A 19918-nucleotide genomic window follows, 5' to 3' on the forward strand; every position below is an offset into this window, starting at 1 on the left:
ACATAGTGATTACAGAGCTATGCATATGCATGCAGGCATATGCATAGTGAGAAGAGCTTACAGGAACAGGGTCTTGTATATTTTTTAATTAGTTTGCCTCTCAAGGATTTCCTTTTTGTCCAGTCTAGAAATGGCTTTGAATTACACATATTTGCGCTGAAACCGTCCATGACTTTGTTTCCTCTGACCCCTGACCCCTGCAGCTCTATATTTAGAAAAGTGAGCAGACAAATGATGTAGACAGTTAAGCAGCAGTGATTGAGCCTTTTTGCATAACCGTTGGAGAGTTCTAGTGACATGCATTTATAACTTGACAAAATCCTTTGGCAGTCTTAGAAGTCTACATCAGTTATATGTTTTCACCCAAGCATCACTACAGGAGGGAGAAACCTACATCTCTCCAAACCAGTAATAGACAGGTAGTAGATAGGATCAGTAGTAGGTTATACTTGTCTTGAGGATAGTGTATTCAATTAAAGAACCTTACTGTTGGGAGGAAATACATGGTTGTATGTGATGATGCTGTGCGATTTTGCTTCACAGCCTTGATGCAGCCCACAAGAGATGTTTGTCTTTGATCAGCTGTGATTAAAGTCCCATGGCAGAAAGTTACATGGTGTGTAAAGTTCTTGATGCCTGCTTTATGAAGCAGGACCTGGGGGTACTGATAGATAGTAGGCTGAAGATGAGCCAGCAGTGTGCCCAGGTGGCCAAGAGAGCCAATGGCATCCTGGCATGCATCAGGAACAGTGTGGCCAGTAGGACAAGGGGGGTTATTGTTCCCCTGTACTCAGCACTGATCAGGCCACACCTTGAGTACTGTGTCCAGTTCTGGACCCCTCAATTCAAGAGAGATGTTGAGGTGCTGGAATGTGTCCAGAGAAGGGCAGCAAAGCTGGTGAGGGGCCTGGAACACAAACCCTGTGAGGAGAGGTTGAGGGAGCTGAGGTTGTTTAGCCTAGAGAAGAGGAGGCTCAGGGGTGACCTCATTGCTGTCTACAACTACCTGAAGGGACATTGTAGCTAGGTGGGGGTTGGCCTCTTCTCCCAGACAATCAGCAATAGAGAAAGGGGACACAGTCACAAGTTGTGCCGGGGAAAGTATAGGCTGGATGTTAGGAAGAAGTTCTTCCCAGAGAGAGTGATTTGCCATTGGAATGGGCTGCCCAGGGAGGTGGTGGAGGCACCGTCCCTGGAGGTGTTCAAGAAAAGCCTGGATGAGGCACTTGGTGCCATGGTCTAGCTGACTGGCTACAGCTGGGTGCTAGGTTGGACTGGATGATCTTGGAGGTCTCTTCCAACCTGGTTGATTCTATGATTCTTTGTGGGCTGGATGAATGTTGCCCTGGTGATTCTTTCTCCCTCGATTAAATACAGAAGGCAATAGTTAGCCATCTCAGGTAAATGCTGAAAATCAGATTAAATGAACACAAGATTAATTACTCTGAAAATAAGGACTGAAACCCTGTTGACTGTCTATCCCATGGGAAGAAAGAAATTTTTTAAAGGGTTTGATATCATCATTGCAGCCTATGTGATTGATCCTCATGAGTGATATGTCAGCTGGACTTCCCTCAACAGTCAAGAGCTGTTTTCCAATGCTGCCAATCAAAAAAAAAAAAAAAAAAAAAAGATACTGAGACCAGGTAATATTCTACTGTACTGGAATAAGATGCCCTGATCTTACCCCAGGGGCAGAAAGCACTGTATCTGAAAACTGTGAAGCTCCATGGCATATGGTGATACACTTCCTAGAGACAGGGAAGTGCTAAACCCCACTCTGCAGCCTGTGTGTCTGTGATGAGGAGCCTGTGTTTCCAATGCAGTCCTGTTCAGTGTTTGGAAAACTAGAAAGGACTGGCAGCTTCTCGTTGCTGAATGGTTGCTGTTCCTCTGTCTGCTGCCTTTTCCAGCCTTCACTGTAGTGGTAAAGCTGCAACTGAGTTCTTCTCTCCGTTCCAGAAGCAGAACATTCTCTTGAGCTGAATAATAATCTCTTTTTAGTAACAGCAGAGCTATGGAGCATAGCTGAGCCGTTCTTACTCTATCCAGTACAGTCCAAGCAAGAATACATATACACACCCATGTATATATCCTTCTATTTTCTGCAGTTGTATAGAGAGAGGATGTACAGGGAGCCAAGACCAATTAAACAGCAAAAACTAAATTGAAGGTCTATTTGAAAGATGTAAACTTATTGCTAACAGGGTGAAGAAAAAAAACTGCAAATTGATTAAGCTATTCCACAGAGAAGACAAGTTGTTGTCATCTTGACCTTTAAAGCTGGTCAGGGTATATCAATAGAAGCATCTTCTGAGTACAGTATTCTATGAATTTTTTTCATTTATATTCTCTTGCTGGCTTGGAGCCAGTTCATTTCATGGTCTTGCCTATACATATGTTCTGCTACAGGTGCATTTTTCCAAAGTGCCCAATTTCAAAGCACTCCAACCTTCCTTAGGATGACAAATTATGCCTGTGCTTCTCTGACCAACAGAACTGTAATTGCTGCCTGAGATGGAGACAGCTGAACCAATGCCATGATGCAGTTTGGGTATATCCTTGAGCTGGAACTTGACTACATGTGTTTATTGTAGTCAGGTTTCCAGTCCCACCACTAAAGGCATTAACTGCTGACATTAATTGTAACATTGAGGAAAGCAAAATTGCTTAGCAGTTGAAAGCAGCATCAAATCAGCAGTTATTTATTTAGCATTGCTCTGTGATATGTTGTAACACATCGAATTATAAAGAAGTTTAATGAGTTGCAATAATGCTTGTAGTCTCTCAGAGATACTGAGATGCAGTTTGATGATGTTTTGGGTTGTTTTGGGGTGTTTCTTTTGATAAAATGCTTGAAAGTGGACTTTCTTTACTGCTGTGTTGGACATACAGATGGGTACTGTTATGAGTGTAGAAAATTCAGCTAAGTGTTGTCTTTTACCAACTAACATACTTTGGGAGTAAAATAATAAACAATTCAGTTCAACTATCCCCGTGAGATTTCAATTCAGCAGGGATGCAGTAGAAGAGTAAGAGGAGAGTCTAGTCTAAGAGCATGGTTTTTGTTCTGCTTGTCCAAGCTGCCTTATTGGCTCATAAGTAGTATAAAACACAGAAATGTGCCTCAATTATCCTCTAGAATTTTTTCAGGTGTTGGCTTCATTTTTGTGGCTTTTGTTGTTGGGGGTTTTTTGGGTTTTGTTTTAGGTTTGGGTGTTTTTTTTGTTGTTGGATTTTTTGTTTTGTTTTTGTTTTTTTACAGTGCTCATCTTTTAGAGTACAGCAAATATGTTCCATGCTCTTTAAGGGACATTTTCATCTGTTTAGCATAATTGTAAACACACTGCCTTAATACAAAACAAGAACAAACAAATAAACAAAAAACAACCAACCAAAAAAAAAAAAAAAACCAGAAAAAAAGCCCCAAACAAACATAAGAAACAACAAAAATTCTCTATGTTTATGTTCTGGAGGGCCCATAGGTCCAAATAGGCTTATTGATGCCTTGTCCTGCCTGGACATGTTTTTCTTCCCATAACCAGAGGTAAACATATAAGCAAACACAAAGGGGCACAATAGGCCTGGTGCCATAAAGTCTGGCCTGCCCAGGCTTTAGGTTGTGTAATGTGGTTGTGTGAGCCCCAGACGCCTAGCTCCCTAGCTCGTGCCTGCCTAGTGAAAGGCCTGTGTGATTTCCATATTTGGGAGGTCCAGGCCTGTGGCCTTTCCCTATTATGGTATGGTTGGCTAACTACCAAGCTGATTGGTCATTTTGGTGGCCAATGGGCCAATAATCTCGGCCCACATTTGATAAATAGAGATACACAGGTAAACAACATGCTCGCTCACTCACTCTCATTATTATGCTTAAGCCTGTCTTTATCTATGGAGCTCAGTCTGCCATGCAGCTGTGCACCCTATTGCATGCCCGCTGCCTTATCACTGCCTGGTAAGCTCCACTGCTGCTGAGTTACCAGAAGCAGGCCCTGAATTGTCTGCATGCGATCGGCCTATATGGTCAGCATGAGACCGTGATGAGACTGCATGGCATCATACTTCTGCATCCGAGGTCCTGCCTAAGAATCACTGGACAGAGCATCCAGAAGAAGCCAGGAGAACAAGGTCAGAGACTGTCCTTCCTCCAGAAGCCAGGAGGATTCTGGTCTCAGAGTCCACGGGCAGAGTCCCCTGAAGATTGGACACTTGTATAGGCTGTGATGTAGCCCCGGAGGGCAATTGATAATTAATAAGAATTTGTGAGTAAATGCTTTAATGCCTCTGTAATTCTCTGTTGCCTCCTGCTATTGCAGAAAGAGCTTCAGCCCATCTACTGAGCAAACAGCATGTTGACCCCAAGTGGTATTTACCACAGGGAAATATCTCTGTTTATTGTTTGAATGTCTGCTAGTTATTAACAAGTTATTGTTTGATATTATTCCTAGAATGTCTTTCATAACCATGTAGAACAAATATACTGGATACTGGATTTCCCTCTCACTGAAGATGCCCATTTGCCCAATTAGTTTTACAGAGAACTCGAGATGTTTGCATCTCATTTTCCAAAGGATTCTTTCCAAAACAGAAGCAGTATCCCAGTAATACCTGTGAGTGCTATTGTAAGTCTTAAGAAAATCTATTTTTCTATTTAATTAGAGATTACAGCTTCAAAATTATTAACAATATGTTATTACCTCTTCTAAATTACATTCTATTAAAACTGTGTTGCTATTTTTATTCTGGCTCAGGAATTGACTGTATTTACTGATTATGTTATCTGATTTCTTTAGGATCCATCTAAGCCATGAAATTCAGTAGTTATTGTCAGCCACTTACAGGAACCAGTTAGTGGTTACACTTCAAAAAGGCACTCTGAGGAAATGACATTGTCCCAATGACATTATCAGATTCACTCGGTGTAAATAGATGTTACTCATTGTCAGCCATGCTGTATTAAACTGGGAGCTGAAAGGCAAGGTGTGTTTTCATTGCTTTGTGAATCAATATTGTTAATAAAGATTCTCAATACTCAGATCTAGGTTTTGTTATTCCTAGAAGCTGCCACCACAAGCACAATGGGAACAAAATCTGTCTTTTGTGCAGGGTTGTCAAATCACAAGACAGTCCATTTCTGTCATGGTGCAATGTGAGCAGGAGGGGAAAAAAAAGTAGTAATAAGGATACTTTTTTTCATTATTAATGCTGGTAGTTAAAACTGCATATACAGGAAATAGTTCTGTTGAGTAAGGTAATTCCATTTTTACTCAGAGACTTTTCAAAATAAAGGGGAGGAAGAAGAACTGTTATTAATATATGCAATTTCTCCCAAAGGACCAAGCAAAGATTGCTTTCCACAGCATGTTTTTCTAAAACTTATTCAATCTATTATTAAATGTCCCAGATGTCCCTATTATATCTATGTTTTTCCTTTCTAGTCTATCAAATTCCATTTTGCTGTGAGCATGATCCAGCAAGCCTTCCATGGGCTTCTGCAAGACTTGAATTAAACCTTGTGTTGATTCCACTCAACTTTACTCCAGTTGACTTGTGTCCATAAAGTTGAACAATCTGCTCTGAGCTGCACCATGACTTCCAGACTGCCATTAGGCAAGATTGTAGACCTTGTTCTTTGTGGATTTTCTTGATGAAGGGCTGGTATGCATGTTAGAGTACATGAGCCTGGGACCTGTGCAGAAACAGGGGTTTTGCTGTACATCTCCACCGTTGCACCACATTGAGTGGATGAGGTGCAAAGTACAGCAGGTAGTCTTTCTGTTACTCCTCATCTCTTTTACCCTGTCCCAAAGATCTTGGACTGTTGCAATGGGTCTCTCAAGAGTAAGTGAATCGAATATATGATTAATTTTCTTTTCTTACCCCTTTAAAAATATAAATCACTCAGATTTTTATTTCAGTTGCTACACAACTGCAGGTAGTGCCTTTTCCTGTTTCAGTAACAGCCAGTTTTTCTAAGGAATTCTTACAGCCTGAATGTTTCAGAACAGCTTGAAGCCAGGGGCTGAACTAAATTGTCTCCTGTGGTACACTCCAGCCTCAACCATTGTGTCCTCCTGTGGACAACTTAATACTTGGTGAGTGTAAATTAATATGACTACCCTGATTTCACTGGAGTCAGGTGCATTTTATCCCTGGAAAACAATAATGAATCAATGAGCCACAAAGTGTTTTTTTTCCTGGCAGTCATTCCTGGGCCAGTTGCTCCAAGTGCAGCTTTACAGTTCTGTAAAGGTTGTTGTCTCACTTCAGTGTTTCCAAGAATAATACTTCAATGCTAGGTTTTCTTGTAGTGAAATGATAGGTTTATGGTTTGATGCACCAATCATAATCTTTGACACTTAAACCATTCCCCTCTGTCCTTCACAATGTTATTTCTAGGCTCTGAAATTGCTTTCCTACATGAAAACTCTAATAGCTTTCCAAAACAAAAATCGCTGTGATAACCTGCTTCTCTCACCTTGCATTAGTTTATATGGTGCATTAGTTCAGTAGTCTCTCCTTAGCCTGCAGCCCTTTCACAGCCATTATTTTGCTTTTAAACAAGCATCTGAAGAAGAGCATATGATCTGTCTAAACTTACAAACTCACTTATCACTTCCGTGCTTTCCTTCAGTCCATGTCATATGTGGTGAGCCAAAACCAGACTCCAAACAGTGAGCCTCTGATCCAGGCAGTGTCATGCTGGAGACCACTGTGACTTCTTCATGGTCATTATTCACTTGCAATTGAATTGAGGCCATTGATGAATTTCCAGTCTCAGGACTGAGTAAGGGTGTGACAGGACATACATGAATGCCATAGGCCTGTTTGTTAAGGCAATGCAGGGCTTATTTATCTGAATTTACCTAGAAGAATTAGGATGAATAGAAAAAATAGGAAAAGTGACTGAAGAAGGAATTACCTGTGGTAGCCTTGGATTTGGACTACGTGATCTCCAGATGTCCTTTCCAACCCTTACCATTCTGTGGTTCCCTGAAGAGGAAAAGGATTTGAAAGCAAGAAGGACAGGTTTGAAGTGAAGCTGAGGTGAAATGAATAAGGTAAAGGAAATAAGATTGTTTGTTTCTTTCAGTAGGTTTAGACATCCAGTCTATCTTCAGCAAAACTCCAAAGATTTTGTCATTTGTCATTGAAAACCATAAACCTTTTCTGCATTTTTTGTTTTGGGGTTTATTTGTTGTTATTGTTGCATTTTCTTCCTAACCTGCATGCCTTCAGCTGTTCCCATAGTTTCTCTTGCTGCCTGGAGTCCCACTTGCATCTTTCAGGAAACTTATCACTTTGCCAGAAATGTATTGAGAAAACAGCCCAGCCTGAGCTGGCAGAGCAGAATGCAAGTAGTCATAATATTTTCAGCCTTCTTTTGCCTTCAACAGAGACAGTCACAAGGCTTAAAATTTTATTTTGAATGTAGATTCAGTCTTCCTCAACATATTGGGGGAGGTATAGACTGGATGTTAGGAGGAAGTTCTTCACAGAGAGAGTGATTGGAATGGGCTGCCCAGGGAAGTGGTGGAGTCGCCATCCCTGGAGGTGTTCAAGAAAAGACTGAATGAGGCACTTAGTGCCATGGTCTAGTTGACTGGCTAGGGCTGGGTGCTAGGTTGGACTGGATGATCTTGGAGGTCTCTTCCAACTTGGTTGATTCTATGATTCTATGATAGAAGTGTTTATATCTAAAACCCTTAGGCCCATCTTCAAATCTGTTGCTCAAAGGGTTGGTGATGATTTTGCTTTTACTGAAGAACTGTTAGTGTGCATTGGCACAATTCTGTCATTGAAGCTCAGCAGTTCTGCTCATTTAAAATACAGAAGCAGCAAAGGTCCATGTTTATTTACCTTTTTATTCCCTGCCCATTCTCATCTTTGAGAATATTTTTAACAGTCCCTGGAAGAAAAGAGCACACCGTGGTAACAGATGCTCCAGAAGGCAATGCTGTTTCTCTACTTAAGAGATGCAGACAAATGCTGCTGCATCGTGGTTTTTTTTTCCAAACAATTACTTCATTCTGGGACTCTGTATGAAAGTAGTGCACTTTGACAGCAAAGCTGAATAACATCAAGAAAAAAAAGTGTCAGAATGTATTGACTTTCTCCTTTTTCTAACCACACTCAACAAAACACTTTTAAAATGATGAACGGATTTTATGACTAAGTAACATTTCCCCAGGGAATAACTCCACTGACATTAGGAGGACTGCTTCACTTCCAGATTAGTGCTTTGAATAAGGGGTACAGAATCTGAGCAGAAATTGAAATAAAATTCAAGTGTGTATTTTAACAACACTGGTTGGCACCATTGCTAAATAAACTGTACCATCTGTCTTGTCATAGTGTTATAGCGTTTGACCAACTATGATTTCCAATGCAGTCATGTTTGTCATCTCTGAAAATCAGGACAGTGGTATGTGAGCTAGTTTTAAGAAAGAGAACTGAACAGTCAAAAAATTGTAAACTGCCACAAGGAAAGTGTTGAGTAAAAGGGAGAAAGAGTTAGATGGCTGTTATGATTGTACTGAAAAGAGAGGAACCAAGCATAAAAAAGGTGTGTGTCCACATGGAAGCAAAATAATGTGGAACAAAGCACCTGGATGACTTGGTGACTCACTCAGTGAATGATGTCCAGAGGAACCGTGTCACTGGGGATTTTCATTTTTCCCCTGGGCCATATTACATACATTCAATTTCTCCAACATAACCCGATCTTGAGTTAAAAACAGGGCTTTGTTTGTGAACTGCAGAGAGCCTGCTGCCTTGGAGGGCAGTTGTTGCTTCCCTCTGGCTGGGGCAGAACCACAAGACCCTCCCTGGGGGCTGTAAATCAAAGAGAAATGATTTTCACTGGTAAGTACTAGCATGCACTATAAAGAATGGGTAAGCACATACAGGTTTAGAGCAACACAGCCTGCATTCACCGTGCTTTGTGTTACTAGTATATTCTCCTAGAGGTCTGAGTGTCATTTAGAGCAATACAGATTCAGTCAATAACATCATAGGGTTCTTCACTCAACAAAGAGACTCTAAATACATGTTTATTTTGTGTTATTCATTAAATAGGGAATGCTTTGTCCAGAATTATTATAAACTCTTCTTTGCTTTATCAAAAGTGTATTTTTTTTCCCTATTGAAAAGGCCAAAGGGGGAAAATTAGTTTTACTTCAAGTAAATATTTAAAATTCTTATAAAAAATGTTGTGATAGAAAACATCAAGCATGGTGAAACAAGATCCCCATAAACTCTTGGAAAAAAAGTGTCACAGTTTTCCCTTGTTCTCAGTGTCTTAACCCCTCCCTCAGTTTTTTCAAGACCCTTTTAAAAATGGGTTATATGAGATCATAATGTGTACATTGGATTTGCCTTTGGATTCAGTTATTCAGGTTGAAATTGCCTCATACACAGATGAGTGTGTATTTGTACAGATAGATGTATGCTAACTGCTTATTTCACAGCATGTGTATCAGGTGAGCTGTGTGTGGGATTTCGTATTGTGCAAACAGATATTTTGTGCTTTTGAGTGTAGTAGCAAAGAATTCGCTTTGATTGCTTTATGCAGTTCTACAATCAATATTTCTGTCGTTTTTATCGTCTCTTGATTGTGATCACTGTCATTTTAAGAGAAAACAGTGCCCACGTAAATGAATCTACCTTTTCACCAATAGGATGTGTAGGTGTAACATTTAACAAATTCCATTCTGCTTAACTCTATTTGATTTTGGAGACAAACACTGAACAAGAAGACTGCCTGGAGAATGTTGGTTTAATGCAATGTGGTTGTATCATTTCAATGGACAGATATAAATAAATTGACTTTTGATAGTGGGAGACCTTTAACTGACCTGATTCAGTGTCCTGCATGCCCCAAAAGCCTTACGTATGTTAAGTTTATGTAATTACTGAGTCAGACTTTAGGAGCACAGGAGTTTAACAAAGGATCCAGTTAATCTTGTTATATTCCTATCATTAGATTATTGACTTGACAAATGATGCAGATTTATTTTGACAAACATTTTAAATATAATACTGTTAAAAATGCATGGCTTTGTTTTAACTCATGCTGTATAAACAAAGAGCTAATGCCAGGACTTTCTGCCTACATAGAAGTAAACTGAGTCCACAGAAGTTAGTCTTAAATGCTTTTGGAATATGCTGCTTTACCCTCTCATTCAGCATCTGAATGACTATGCAAATAATTTTTGAAAAAAATCTCTATTATTTAGAGGAAGTCTGAACCCTTTAAAGACAGCTTTAATTGCTAATGCCTTCTGATACAGAAAATGAAAGAACTGTTAGCACAAGGCAGAAGAAAATAGGCATTTTATTGTAAGCTGGTAGAAAGACACCAAATACGTCTGGCCCTTCATGTCAGTAGAACAGCCAGATACGCATTGCAGATGAATTTGATCTCAATCTGCATCTCCTTCTAAGGATCACTGGAAACCACCTCTGCATATCTGCTATTTTCATAGTCCTCAGTCCTTGTGTTTGTGAACCGTACAGCCTGTGCCAGCCTTGCTTCTGCTGAAACATTTCATACCGAAAACTAGCAAAGAAAGTTTAGTTAAGCACATTGATAGAATTTATGGAGATCTGCTGAAGAACTGACTTCTGGAGAAGCTTATTCTCTGTGCCCCTATCCAGGGATCCCAAAGCCTTGCTTACCTGTTCAGATACATACATGCAGTAGCTGTTGAATAGACCAACAGATCACAAAAGAACCAGCTTCTGGAGATAGGTGGAGGGAAATAATCAAGGTGATCAGTGTTGCAGATGGGGTTCTCTATGCCTATGCCTATTTGGCAGAGGTGAGAAATTAATTTGAGGCAATATAAATTTTATATAAAAATATAATTTATTCAAATTAATATTTATGAACTCTTGACACCCCCAACCACTGTGTATCAATGTTTAGTTCTTTGTGCAAGGTTATGAAAACAATTTAGGACAGAATATATGCAGGGATCTGGTTAATAACTAGCAAAACACTTGAACAATAAACAGAGAGAGGTATTTCCCTTCTGGCTTAGTGCCGCTTGAGAACTGTGCTACTTGCCCAGCAGAGGGGCTGAAACTGTCTGCTCTAAGGCCAAGATAACTTATATTACAGAGGAATTGAAACTTTACTTATAAATCTTACTATTAATTATTAGTCACCCTCCTGGGGCTGTGTCATAGCCTGTGTCCAATGTCCGGACTTCCAGGGGTCTCTTTCCAGGGGTAAATCTTCCCAGTCTTTGGGATAAACAGGTTTCTCTAACCTTTGTTCTCCTGGCATGGGACGATCTCTGCTTTGATGCTGCTGTCTACTGGATACTGCATCCAGGGATTATCAGCTGGCAGGATTCCAGGAGCAGGAGAAGAATATCCGTGCTGGCTCTTGGCACTGTTCTTTCACAGCTAGCAGGCCGTGTGTGTGGGCAGACAATCCAGAAGTCTGCTTTCCTGGTTCTCTTACCAGGCTTTAAGCTGGGAGTCCAAGCTCCGTAGATAAGTGCTATAGCTTGCAGATATGCACAGCTGTCTTTGGGAGACTATCGGCTCCATATATATAAAAATGTGTGCAGGTTTGAATGAGCCCTGCGTCCAAGGTATGCAGACAGGTTAGCTGTTAATTGAATCAAAGCATGAGGTCTGTGCCTCAGAGAGCATCAGAGCTATGCAATGGCATCCAAGCATGTGAGTATGAGCGTCAGAACTATAGCTGATCCTTGCAGGTGGGTCAGAGAGCTGAGCTGCGCTGCAGGCAGGGTCAGAGCTGAGCTGAACAGAACAGATCTAAACACGTGGCTGTCCTGTGCACCTCTCTTTATAGACTGTGGGCCGAGATTAATGCGCCCTTTGGCCACCAGAATGACCAATCAGGTTGGCAGTGAGCCAAACCTTACCATAATAGGAAGAAGCTGTTTGCCTGGACTCTCCCAAGTATGGGGATCACATGGGTTTGCCCCAGGGATACACGGGCTGGGGGTGTGTGTGTTACACAACCTGATTACTACCAGGAGTCCTGGCAGAAAAACATGTCCAGGCATGTAGGGGCATAAAGAAGCCAATGTTTGGGCTTACAGGCCCTCCACGACAATCAGCTGAAGATAAAACCCCTTATTCTTTGCTTTCAGAAGACTTATGCAACCTTTTTGCATCCTGAGCCTGGTAGTGTGAATGAGTAGCAGTACCTGGTTTGTTACAAAATACTCTCTGCCTGCTCAGTTCTTTTATTCAATACCATATTAAATTGTGGTTTGTAGAAGCTTCCAGACAGAATAATCACAGAAGGATATTGTCCTCTGCATGGTGTAGAAGTTTTTGCCTTTTTTGTGGATTTTGCTGTGAAAATTAAAAACTGCAGGTTGAGTAGTGCAGGAAGAAATCACTTGAAAGAAACTGGTCTCTGTTCTTTTACTGATGAATTCACTCACTTGAAGCTTTTTGTTTTACTTCGTTTGGGAATTTTTCCACACATGTTTCCCTTCAGACCCATAGAATGGAGTTTAAAGTCATCCTTAATAAATTCATTATAGCAGATCTTTTTCTTCCCCATTCTAAATGGACAAATATATGTGGGAAAATAATGCTTCTAGTTCTGCAGTAGGTGTTTGATTACCTTTTTGGACTAAATAATGTGTTACGAAGTACAATGGAAGCACAGAATGAAGAATTAGTAGCACATTTTATTAAATGGACCTTTTTAGCTTAGAAATGTTAAAGAATTCTACTGGCCTCTGTGCCCAGTAGTTTATGGGGCCACATTAACTCCTTGATTAACATTGTTGACTTCATGACAAGAGGGATATTATTTTGTTCTGACATGGTGGAGAATTGATAATTCTTTGGAAAAGGGTAATACTGTGATTACAGAAGTGAAGATATTGCCAAAAGATCTACAGGCTTAGCAGGATAATTATCAACACACCTGTTGGCCAAACTCAATTGCAATGCAAGACACCTCTAGCTCTGCCAAGGAGAAATGGTGTAAACTATCTGGAAAGAGCTCAGACACAGATTGATTTGCATTCCTACTGAAATAGTGCTTTTTTTTTTTTTAAGTATTACAGGTATGCAACATTCAATATATATTTCTGTAGTTCCTAAGCACTTCAGATATTGCTGAAGTACTTTATATTTAAAAGCTTTGCTTAATAGCTCTGTGATTCCTCATGTGTTAAAAATTAAGCACATGGAAAAGAGTTTTTAAGAATCAAGGTGCAGTATTCTTTAATACTACAATTGATTTCTAAGGGACTAGCTAGGGAGAAAAATTTACTTGTGTAAAGGGTGGCAGAACCTTGCTTAATAAATAGATTTTTTTAAAGACAACTTTTTTTATGTCTTTTCCTTTGACAATCTAAACTTATAACATTGAATGCTCTATTTTTTAGTACTGTATTTAATTTCATTGCAAATGACTCAAACTGTGGTGCTTCTACCACTTCCCCAGTCTACATCATAAATCCACGTGTGTATGTGTTCATTTCATATTGCTTGATAAAGCAAGTAACAACAGATCTGAAAAAGACATCAGAAAACTGCTCATGCTTAGTTACTGTGAATGATTGCTTATTTCACTGTAATGTTTAAGTACATGATGATGTCTTGCAGAAATGTCTGACACAGGTTGAATTTGATTAATGAATACTATTATTTGTTGATGGCCTGAAGGATTTATCTTGGTCTAAATATTTTTTTCCAGAATGGGCATTTTCAAAATGAGATTAAACACTTCTGTGTAATATCTATTTCAACTCCAAGACTGATAACCCTTTTATTCAATTAACTTTACTATTCCAAGCTTTACCAAGTAATTTCCCAATAATTTAGTATAGAGCTGTTTCGCTGGCTGCAACAATCAACTTCTACAGGAAAACAACTAAAAAGGAAGAAAACATAAATGCATTGCCAATAATTTGAGACCTGAAATAAGTGTGCACATTTTTGTAAAATGAATCCTTAGATGTTCCTGCATTGTGCTTTTCTAATGAGTACCACTGGGTATTGGTCGAACTTGTCATATCTTAATTGTTGGTATCATGAGAATGGAGTTACTCTCCCTAGTTTTATTTTCCTTTTTTTTTTTTTTTTCCACAATTTTACAGTTCATCAGTCTAAACTTAGAAGGAAAACAAATCTGAATTAATTTTGGCAAGTGATTCCAAAACTCATTTTAATTAATCCCTTACACTCTGCAGTTAACCATGATTGCATTTCACTTTCTTGCTTTGTATAATGAGGAATACTCCCTACTAATAATGTTAGTAAAACAGAAGAATAAATTGATACATTTTCCTACATTAGCAGTGCAGTTTATTTTTCCAGTCTCCTTTGATCAAAAAGTCTTGATATGTCAATTTTGCTAAAATTTGCCATCTACCTGAATGTGTAACTGATTCCATTTCCTGATTTAAGGATTAAGAAGTCAATGAAAAATTAACTGAGCTGGAAGACAAAGTCAATCTTAGCAAAAATGTTAATCCGTGAATTTCATTACATCTGAATCCGCTTACTGTATCTAACTATTAATATTTAATTCTTGATGTGTAATGGATTATGAAATTTAAACACAAGCTATCTTGGTTTATATAAATACATAGATCTTAGAGCTCCTGTAGATATAAAATAAATTCATAGAGAGACAAATTAATTCCCAAGCAGGGAATGTTTCCCCCCCACTTATGTCCTACCTGAATCCTTAATCTAGGATATTTTGATATCTTTTGGAGTTTTGTGTTGGCAAATTCCACCCTTGGAGAACACATTACAGTTACTACTCCTGTTCCCCTAGAAAACTGATACAAATTTTGTTCTTAGTTTTGAGAGGAACTGCGTTAAGCTCATAGTAATAGGTCAGCCTGTGTGTTATTCTGAAAAGTTGTACCTTTAAATGAGAGTCTTAAAAGTAAAAAATCCTAATCTAAGATCTAAAGTCTCTTTCATGATGGGTAGAATCTTGAGAGATTATTAGCCATTAGCTGTGCAGTATGAATCATGGCAGGAGAATTGTTTTCAGACTCCTGCAGTGATCAGATCTCCCCTCTAGCATCACACACAAAAAATGGACACAGCTTGCAGTCAAGGGTGTTGGGTTTGCATGTCAAAAGTCTTTTCAGGTGAAATGTGCCAAGGTTCTCATTGGTGATTGGCACATAGACCCTATGGGGAAAACATCTGCTCCTCAAACCATATGGGATTTCATAGAGCTGTTGGTTTCTCAGTGTGTATTCCATAAAATGCAACTTGGACAAAGCTTGTGGTTTGATACTTCATCTGTAGTTTGCATCTTTTATTTCAGTATTTTTTAAGATGTTCACTTCCATTCTTTTTCTCATTCTCACAGAATCCAATTTGCTTACCAGGTTCTCTTTCTCTCTCTTTTTCTCATTTCTCTTTTTTTTCTTTCTCTTTTCCCTTTCATCCAGATGGAATGCCATTTGCTTGGTGGGTTGGCCGTGCCAATGAAAAGCATCTTTACTGGGGAGGATCTCTTCCAGGCATTCAACAGTGTGCATGTGGACTAGAAGAAAGTTGTCTGGATATGAGATATTTTTGCAACTGTGATGCAGATAGAGAAGAATGGTAATTATTTTAATATGTGTATAGTAGTGTCTGCCTGAGAGCTGGGAATATGAACTAAGGCAAGAAGGTTTAAGTATTTTTTCTGATTTGCATCTCAGGAGGCTTGAATGGATTGAGTATGATCAAATGAGAAAAAAAATCAAAATAGAACTTGGACTTCTGATTTCATCTTAATTTCCTATTTAATTTAATCTTAATTTCTTATTTGAACCAAAGATGAGTTATCTGGATGAAGCAAGTTGCTGGGATGGGACATCTTCAAAAAGTTGTTAAATGCCAAATCCAGGGTTTTATTTGTTTGAAAATGTCCAATGATGCAACTGGTTCATTGCACAAATAAAAGCTCTAAGAGGTTGGTTAGTACATAGCAGAGCTGTAAGTTGAGTCATGGACAGCAAAATTCAGGTACAGACAATTAAAAAAGAACAAGAAATATGTACTATCAATATAATTTAGTCTTTTTCTTCTGAAACAGAATATCTGTACATTCCTCAGTTTGCTTTTACATTTGGCACTAAGGTCTTTAATGTAAATGGAAAGACTTACTTTGGCTTCTGTAGGTTTTGTTCAGTCTCCATGGGAAATTTCAGACTTAGATTGTGAAGATTCAAAACCTTCCTCGGATTCAGACTTTTGTTGTGCCCTAATGCTGCTTGGTGTCTATATACTATTTGCACAGCAGGTGGGCTGAAAACTCTTTCTGCTCTATGGCAGGAGGCAATAGATATTACAGAGGCATTTAAGCATTCACTTATAATTCTTATTAATTATCAATCACCCTCTGGGGCTACGTCACAGCCTATGCCAGTGTCCAAACTTCAGGGGACTCTTTGTCCTTGGACTTTGAGGCTGGAATCCTCCCAGCTTGAGGGGAAAGGAGATTCTTCCTGGCTTCTGAGGAAATGACTGTCTCTGACCTTGTGCTGCTGGTTTCTTTTGGATGCTCTGTCCAGGGATACGTAGGCAGGATCTCAGGTGCAGAGGCAGGATGCTGTGCTGTCTCAACACAATCTCATGCTGGCTGCATATGCCGTTCACATGCAGACAATTGGGGTCTGCTCCTGGTTAACTCAGCAGCATTGACACACTTACCAGGCAGTGATAAGGAAGCGGCCGTGCAATAGTGTATGTGGCTGCACGGGAGTCTGAGCTCTCTAGGTAAAGGCAGGCAATACAGGATCTGGTCCTGATAACTCACCACAGTGGCATGCAAATATGCACAGCTGGCTGGGAGACTATGGGAGATTCTGTCTCTGTAATAACAGCAAAGCAATGCAGGCTTAAGCAGGCATAAGCAAGAAGCTGGTGAGTCTAAGTCTAATAATGAGCCTGAACGTGAGTGAGCGTGAGCAGGATGTTTACCTGGGTGCTCCAGGTGTTTATCTCAGTTTTCCCCCCACACCCAATGATTTTGAACAAGCAGATACATTTCAAACATCTTTAATGGAGAAGGAGAAATCTCAAAGGTATTAGAAATCACACATTCTATGAAAATTTGTGCCAGGCAGAGGACAAAAAGCCAATTAAAACCCACAAGAAAGAAGTTAGGAAGCATACACTTCTATTAGATTATAGCTTCTCCTAATTTCATTATAATAACAAGATGTAAGTTTCCTCAGGTGTTTTGTTTTGATTCTTAATCCTTGTGAAATTTGGACTTTTGTAGTAGTCTAAATTGTAGGTTGGCTTTTTAAGAGCTAAAATCCTCTGACCTTTACAAAGAGTTTCTAAACATAAGAAATTTCATGCCGCTTGAACACTGCTTTTGTGTTTCTCTACTGGAACACTGACCCCCTGATATATAATGAGCATTTGAATCTGAAACCCACTGAGATCTGAACTGTGACTTTAACCTGCTATACGTTATCATGGAAGGAGCAAGAGTGCAATAGATGCATTTATTTGCCTCAGCATGAAATAAAATGGGTGCTGCAGAGTGGAAAACCAGAAAATAATTTTTGCTCCTTTGAAATAAATCAGGCCGTTTACTGCAGCTTCAAGGTAGAAACTCACCAGAATAGCTGTAGTATCCCTCTGAAAAGGACACAGGCTTAACATTTTGCTTTGACTTGGTTTCCCAAGGCTAAGTCTTGGGTGCAAGAGGAGGTACTAAATCCTCAGAGCAGCAAAAGAAACAGAAGAAACAAGAAAAAGCAGACCTTAAAGAACTCCTGAGCCAGATGTTTGGCATCATATAATAGGCACTTCTAGGCATGCTGACTTTAAAATTGTATCTAAGTAGATACCTCAGCCAGCTGCTATCTCTGGGCTCTTTTCTTGGCACCAGTTTTGTCCTCCTGGAATTATGCTGACCAGATGAGCAGGAATATAATTTGTTGCATGCTGTATGGAGAAGGCTTTTGTATGTTTTTCACCTTTCTGTTTTAAAAATACATTCTAGTGAAAAATATCTTTCTATTCGTCTCCTCACTGTGCTTCCAAAATCTACAATAGGATGACAGCTAATTCTGTCACTGCAGAATAGTGGAGCATTTTCATGGTATTTGTTGGAGAATGGGAGAAGACCTCTGCTGAGGGAGCAGAGTCACAAGTTGTCACTTTTGGGGTCTGGGAGGGTGATGAGCATGACTTAACTGTAGTTTATGCCTACCTCTAAAAAAGAGATTTCTGACTGTTGAAAGCTATTGCTAGTTGGTGGAAATGTACATAGAAATCCAGTGGCTGCAAGCTGAAGCTAAATCTAGTTCAGAAAATGTTTTTATTTTCTCTTCCCCTTTCTCAACACTAAGAATAGTTATTGGGACAAGTTATGTATAGAAGAGATGGATTCATCATTGTCTTTCAAAAGTTATTCACTACTTCAAACAGAAGGTGCATTCTTCATGCAGACATTATTGGGGAAACGTGATAAACTGACCCAAAGATTAAAGCCTTTCTGAAATGCACAGAGGGATGTGTTATGCTAAGTCCATTCTAGAGATCCTACAGATCCTCAAATACTTCTTCCAGGCTGTCTTTCAACTCAAGGAAAATTCTCTTTCCTTGGCAATGAAAGCCTTGCTGCTTACCAAACCTTTCATTTAAATGGGAGGAACCTCTTTCATGCCATGGTGGTGCATGACTGTCCTGAAGTCCATTTGCTGCTTTGGTCTTTCTTTCTGGAATCCATTTTCCATTTAAAATGCAAACACTTGATTGATGCCAATCATCAAACCAAACCTATTTCTTACTGACTACATTCACCTGGAAACCCTGTGAATTTGGAGAACTTAAGGGTTTTATTTAGTACAGAAAGAGTGGCATCTCTGGAAGTAGAGGCAAAGTGGTAGAAAGGGGGGCTATTATTGCATTTCTTAGACAAATATCCACCATTCTTTGCATAGGAGCAAAGCCACATGGAAGTGAATGAAGCCCTCCTTAGATGAGTTATATTTGTGCAAAGCTATGCCAGAGCCAGAGTGCTAAAACTGGAAGACCTGAGGAGTAGGTCAGTGAAACCCAGCAGCTGACAAGCCCAGATTTGACAGCTCTTGCATGCTCAGCCACTATCCCATACTGAATCTGTTCCCCTAGAAGCAGTGCAGTCAACTCCACAGAGCCTGCAAAACTCATAAATAAACCTTGCCAGACATGACCTGGCCTATACAGAGCTGTCTTGGATATCTGCCTTTGTGACTGCATTTATCAACAGACTAGAAAAGCTGCCTACAGAGAGATGACTGTAGCAGGCCCCTGAGGTGTCAGGAATCTGATCATTACTATGATTACCAATTTTTTTCTCTATACCTCCTCTCTAATTTGAGAAAATATAGCCACTGCATCTTGCTTTCAACTATTAGAAGTGTCCCCTTCTGCTTTTGCTTTTTTCTTTATTGTTTCTCTACATTATTGTAGCCAATAAAGCATTTTTTGATGCAGCTAGTTGGTAAGATAGAAACTAAAATGTATTCCTTTGGATTATTAATGATATTTCTGCACAGGGCTCAAAACTTTTTTCTGATAGAGGCTTGTTTCACTGGCCCGTTTCTCAAGCAGTTCATTGATATCTGCTGATGACAGTGTTCTTTTCCTCCAGAGTTCTGTATTTGTGAAAATCCATCATGAATATCTGAGCTACTGAGGCTCAGACCCTACCAAAGTTTTCCTTAATGTAAGAGAAGGCATACCAATAGGAGATCATATGAGAAGAAATTATATACTGCTTTACCATCTGTTGGAAAATGTATGTAAACAACTACCTAGAGATTACCAGTTTATGGTGTCTTACACTGTTAGGGCACCATAGAGTGAGATTTTTTTAACATGCTTTTATTAGTATCCAAGAAGATAAAAAAAGTCTCATAGTTACCATCAACATCGTTACTTGTCATCCAAT

General features: G+C 39.5%; 1 protein-coding gene across 2 annotated transcripts in view; it reads left to right on the forward strand.

The window, feature by feature from the left end:
* CNTNAP5 (contactin associated protein family member 5) overlaps positions 1–19918 on the forward strand; it is a 366715-nt gene that overhangs the window by 278982 nt on the left and 67815 nt on the right. For both annotated transcript variants that reach the window (XM_064157679.1, XM_064157672.1), the window contains exon 14: positions 15426–15582. In XM_064157679.1, coding sequence (XP_064013749.1) covers positions 15426–15582 — 157 coding nt within the window. The remainder of the gene's footprint in view (positions 1–15425; positions 15583–19918) is intronic.

Source organism: Pogoniulus pusillus, chromosome 2 (assembly GCF_015220805.1).
Source record: "Pogoniulus pusillus isolate bPogPus1 chromosome 2, bPogPus1.pri, whole genome shotgun sequence".
Lineage (NCBI taxonomy): Eukaryota > Metazoa > Chordata > Aves > Piciformes > Lybiidae > Pogoniulus > Pogoniulus pusillus.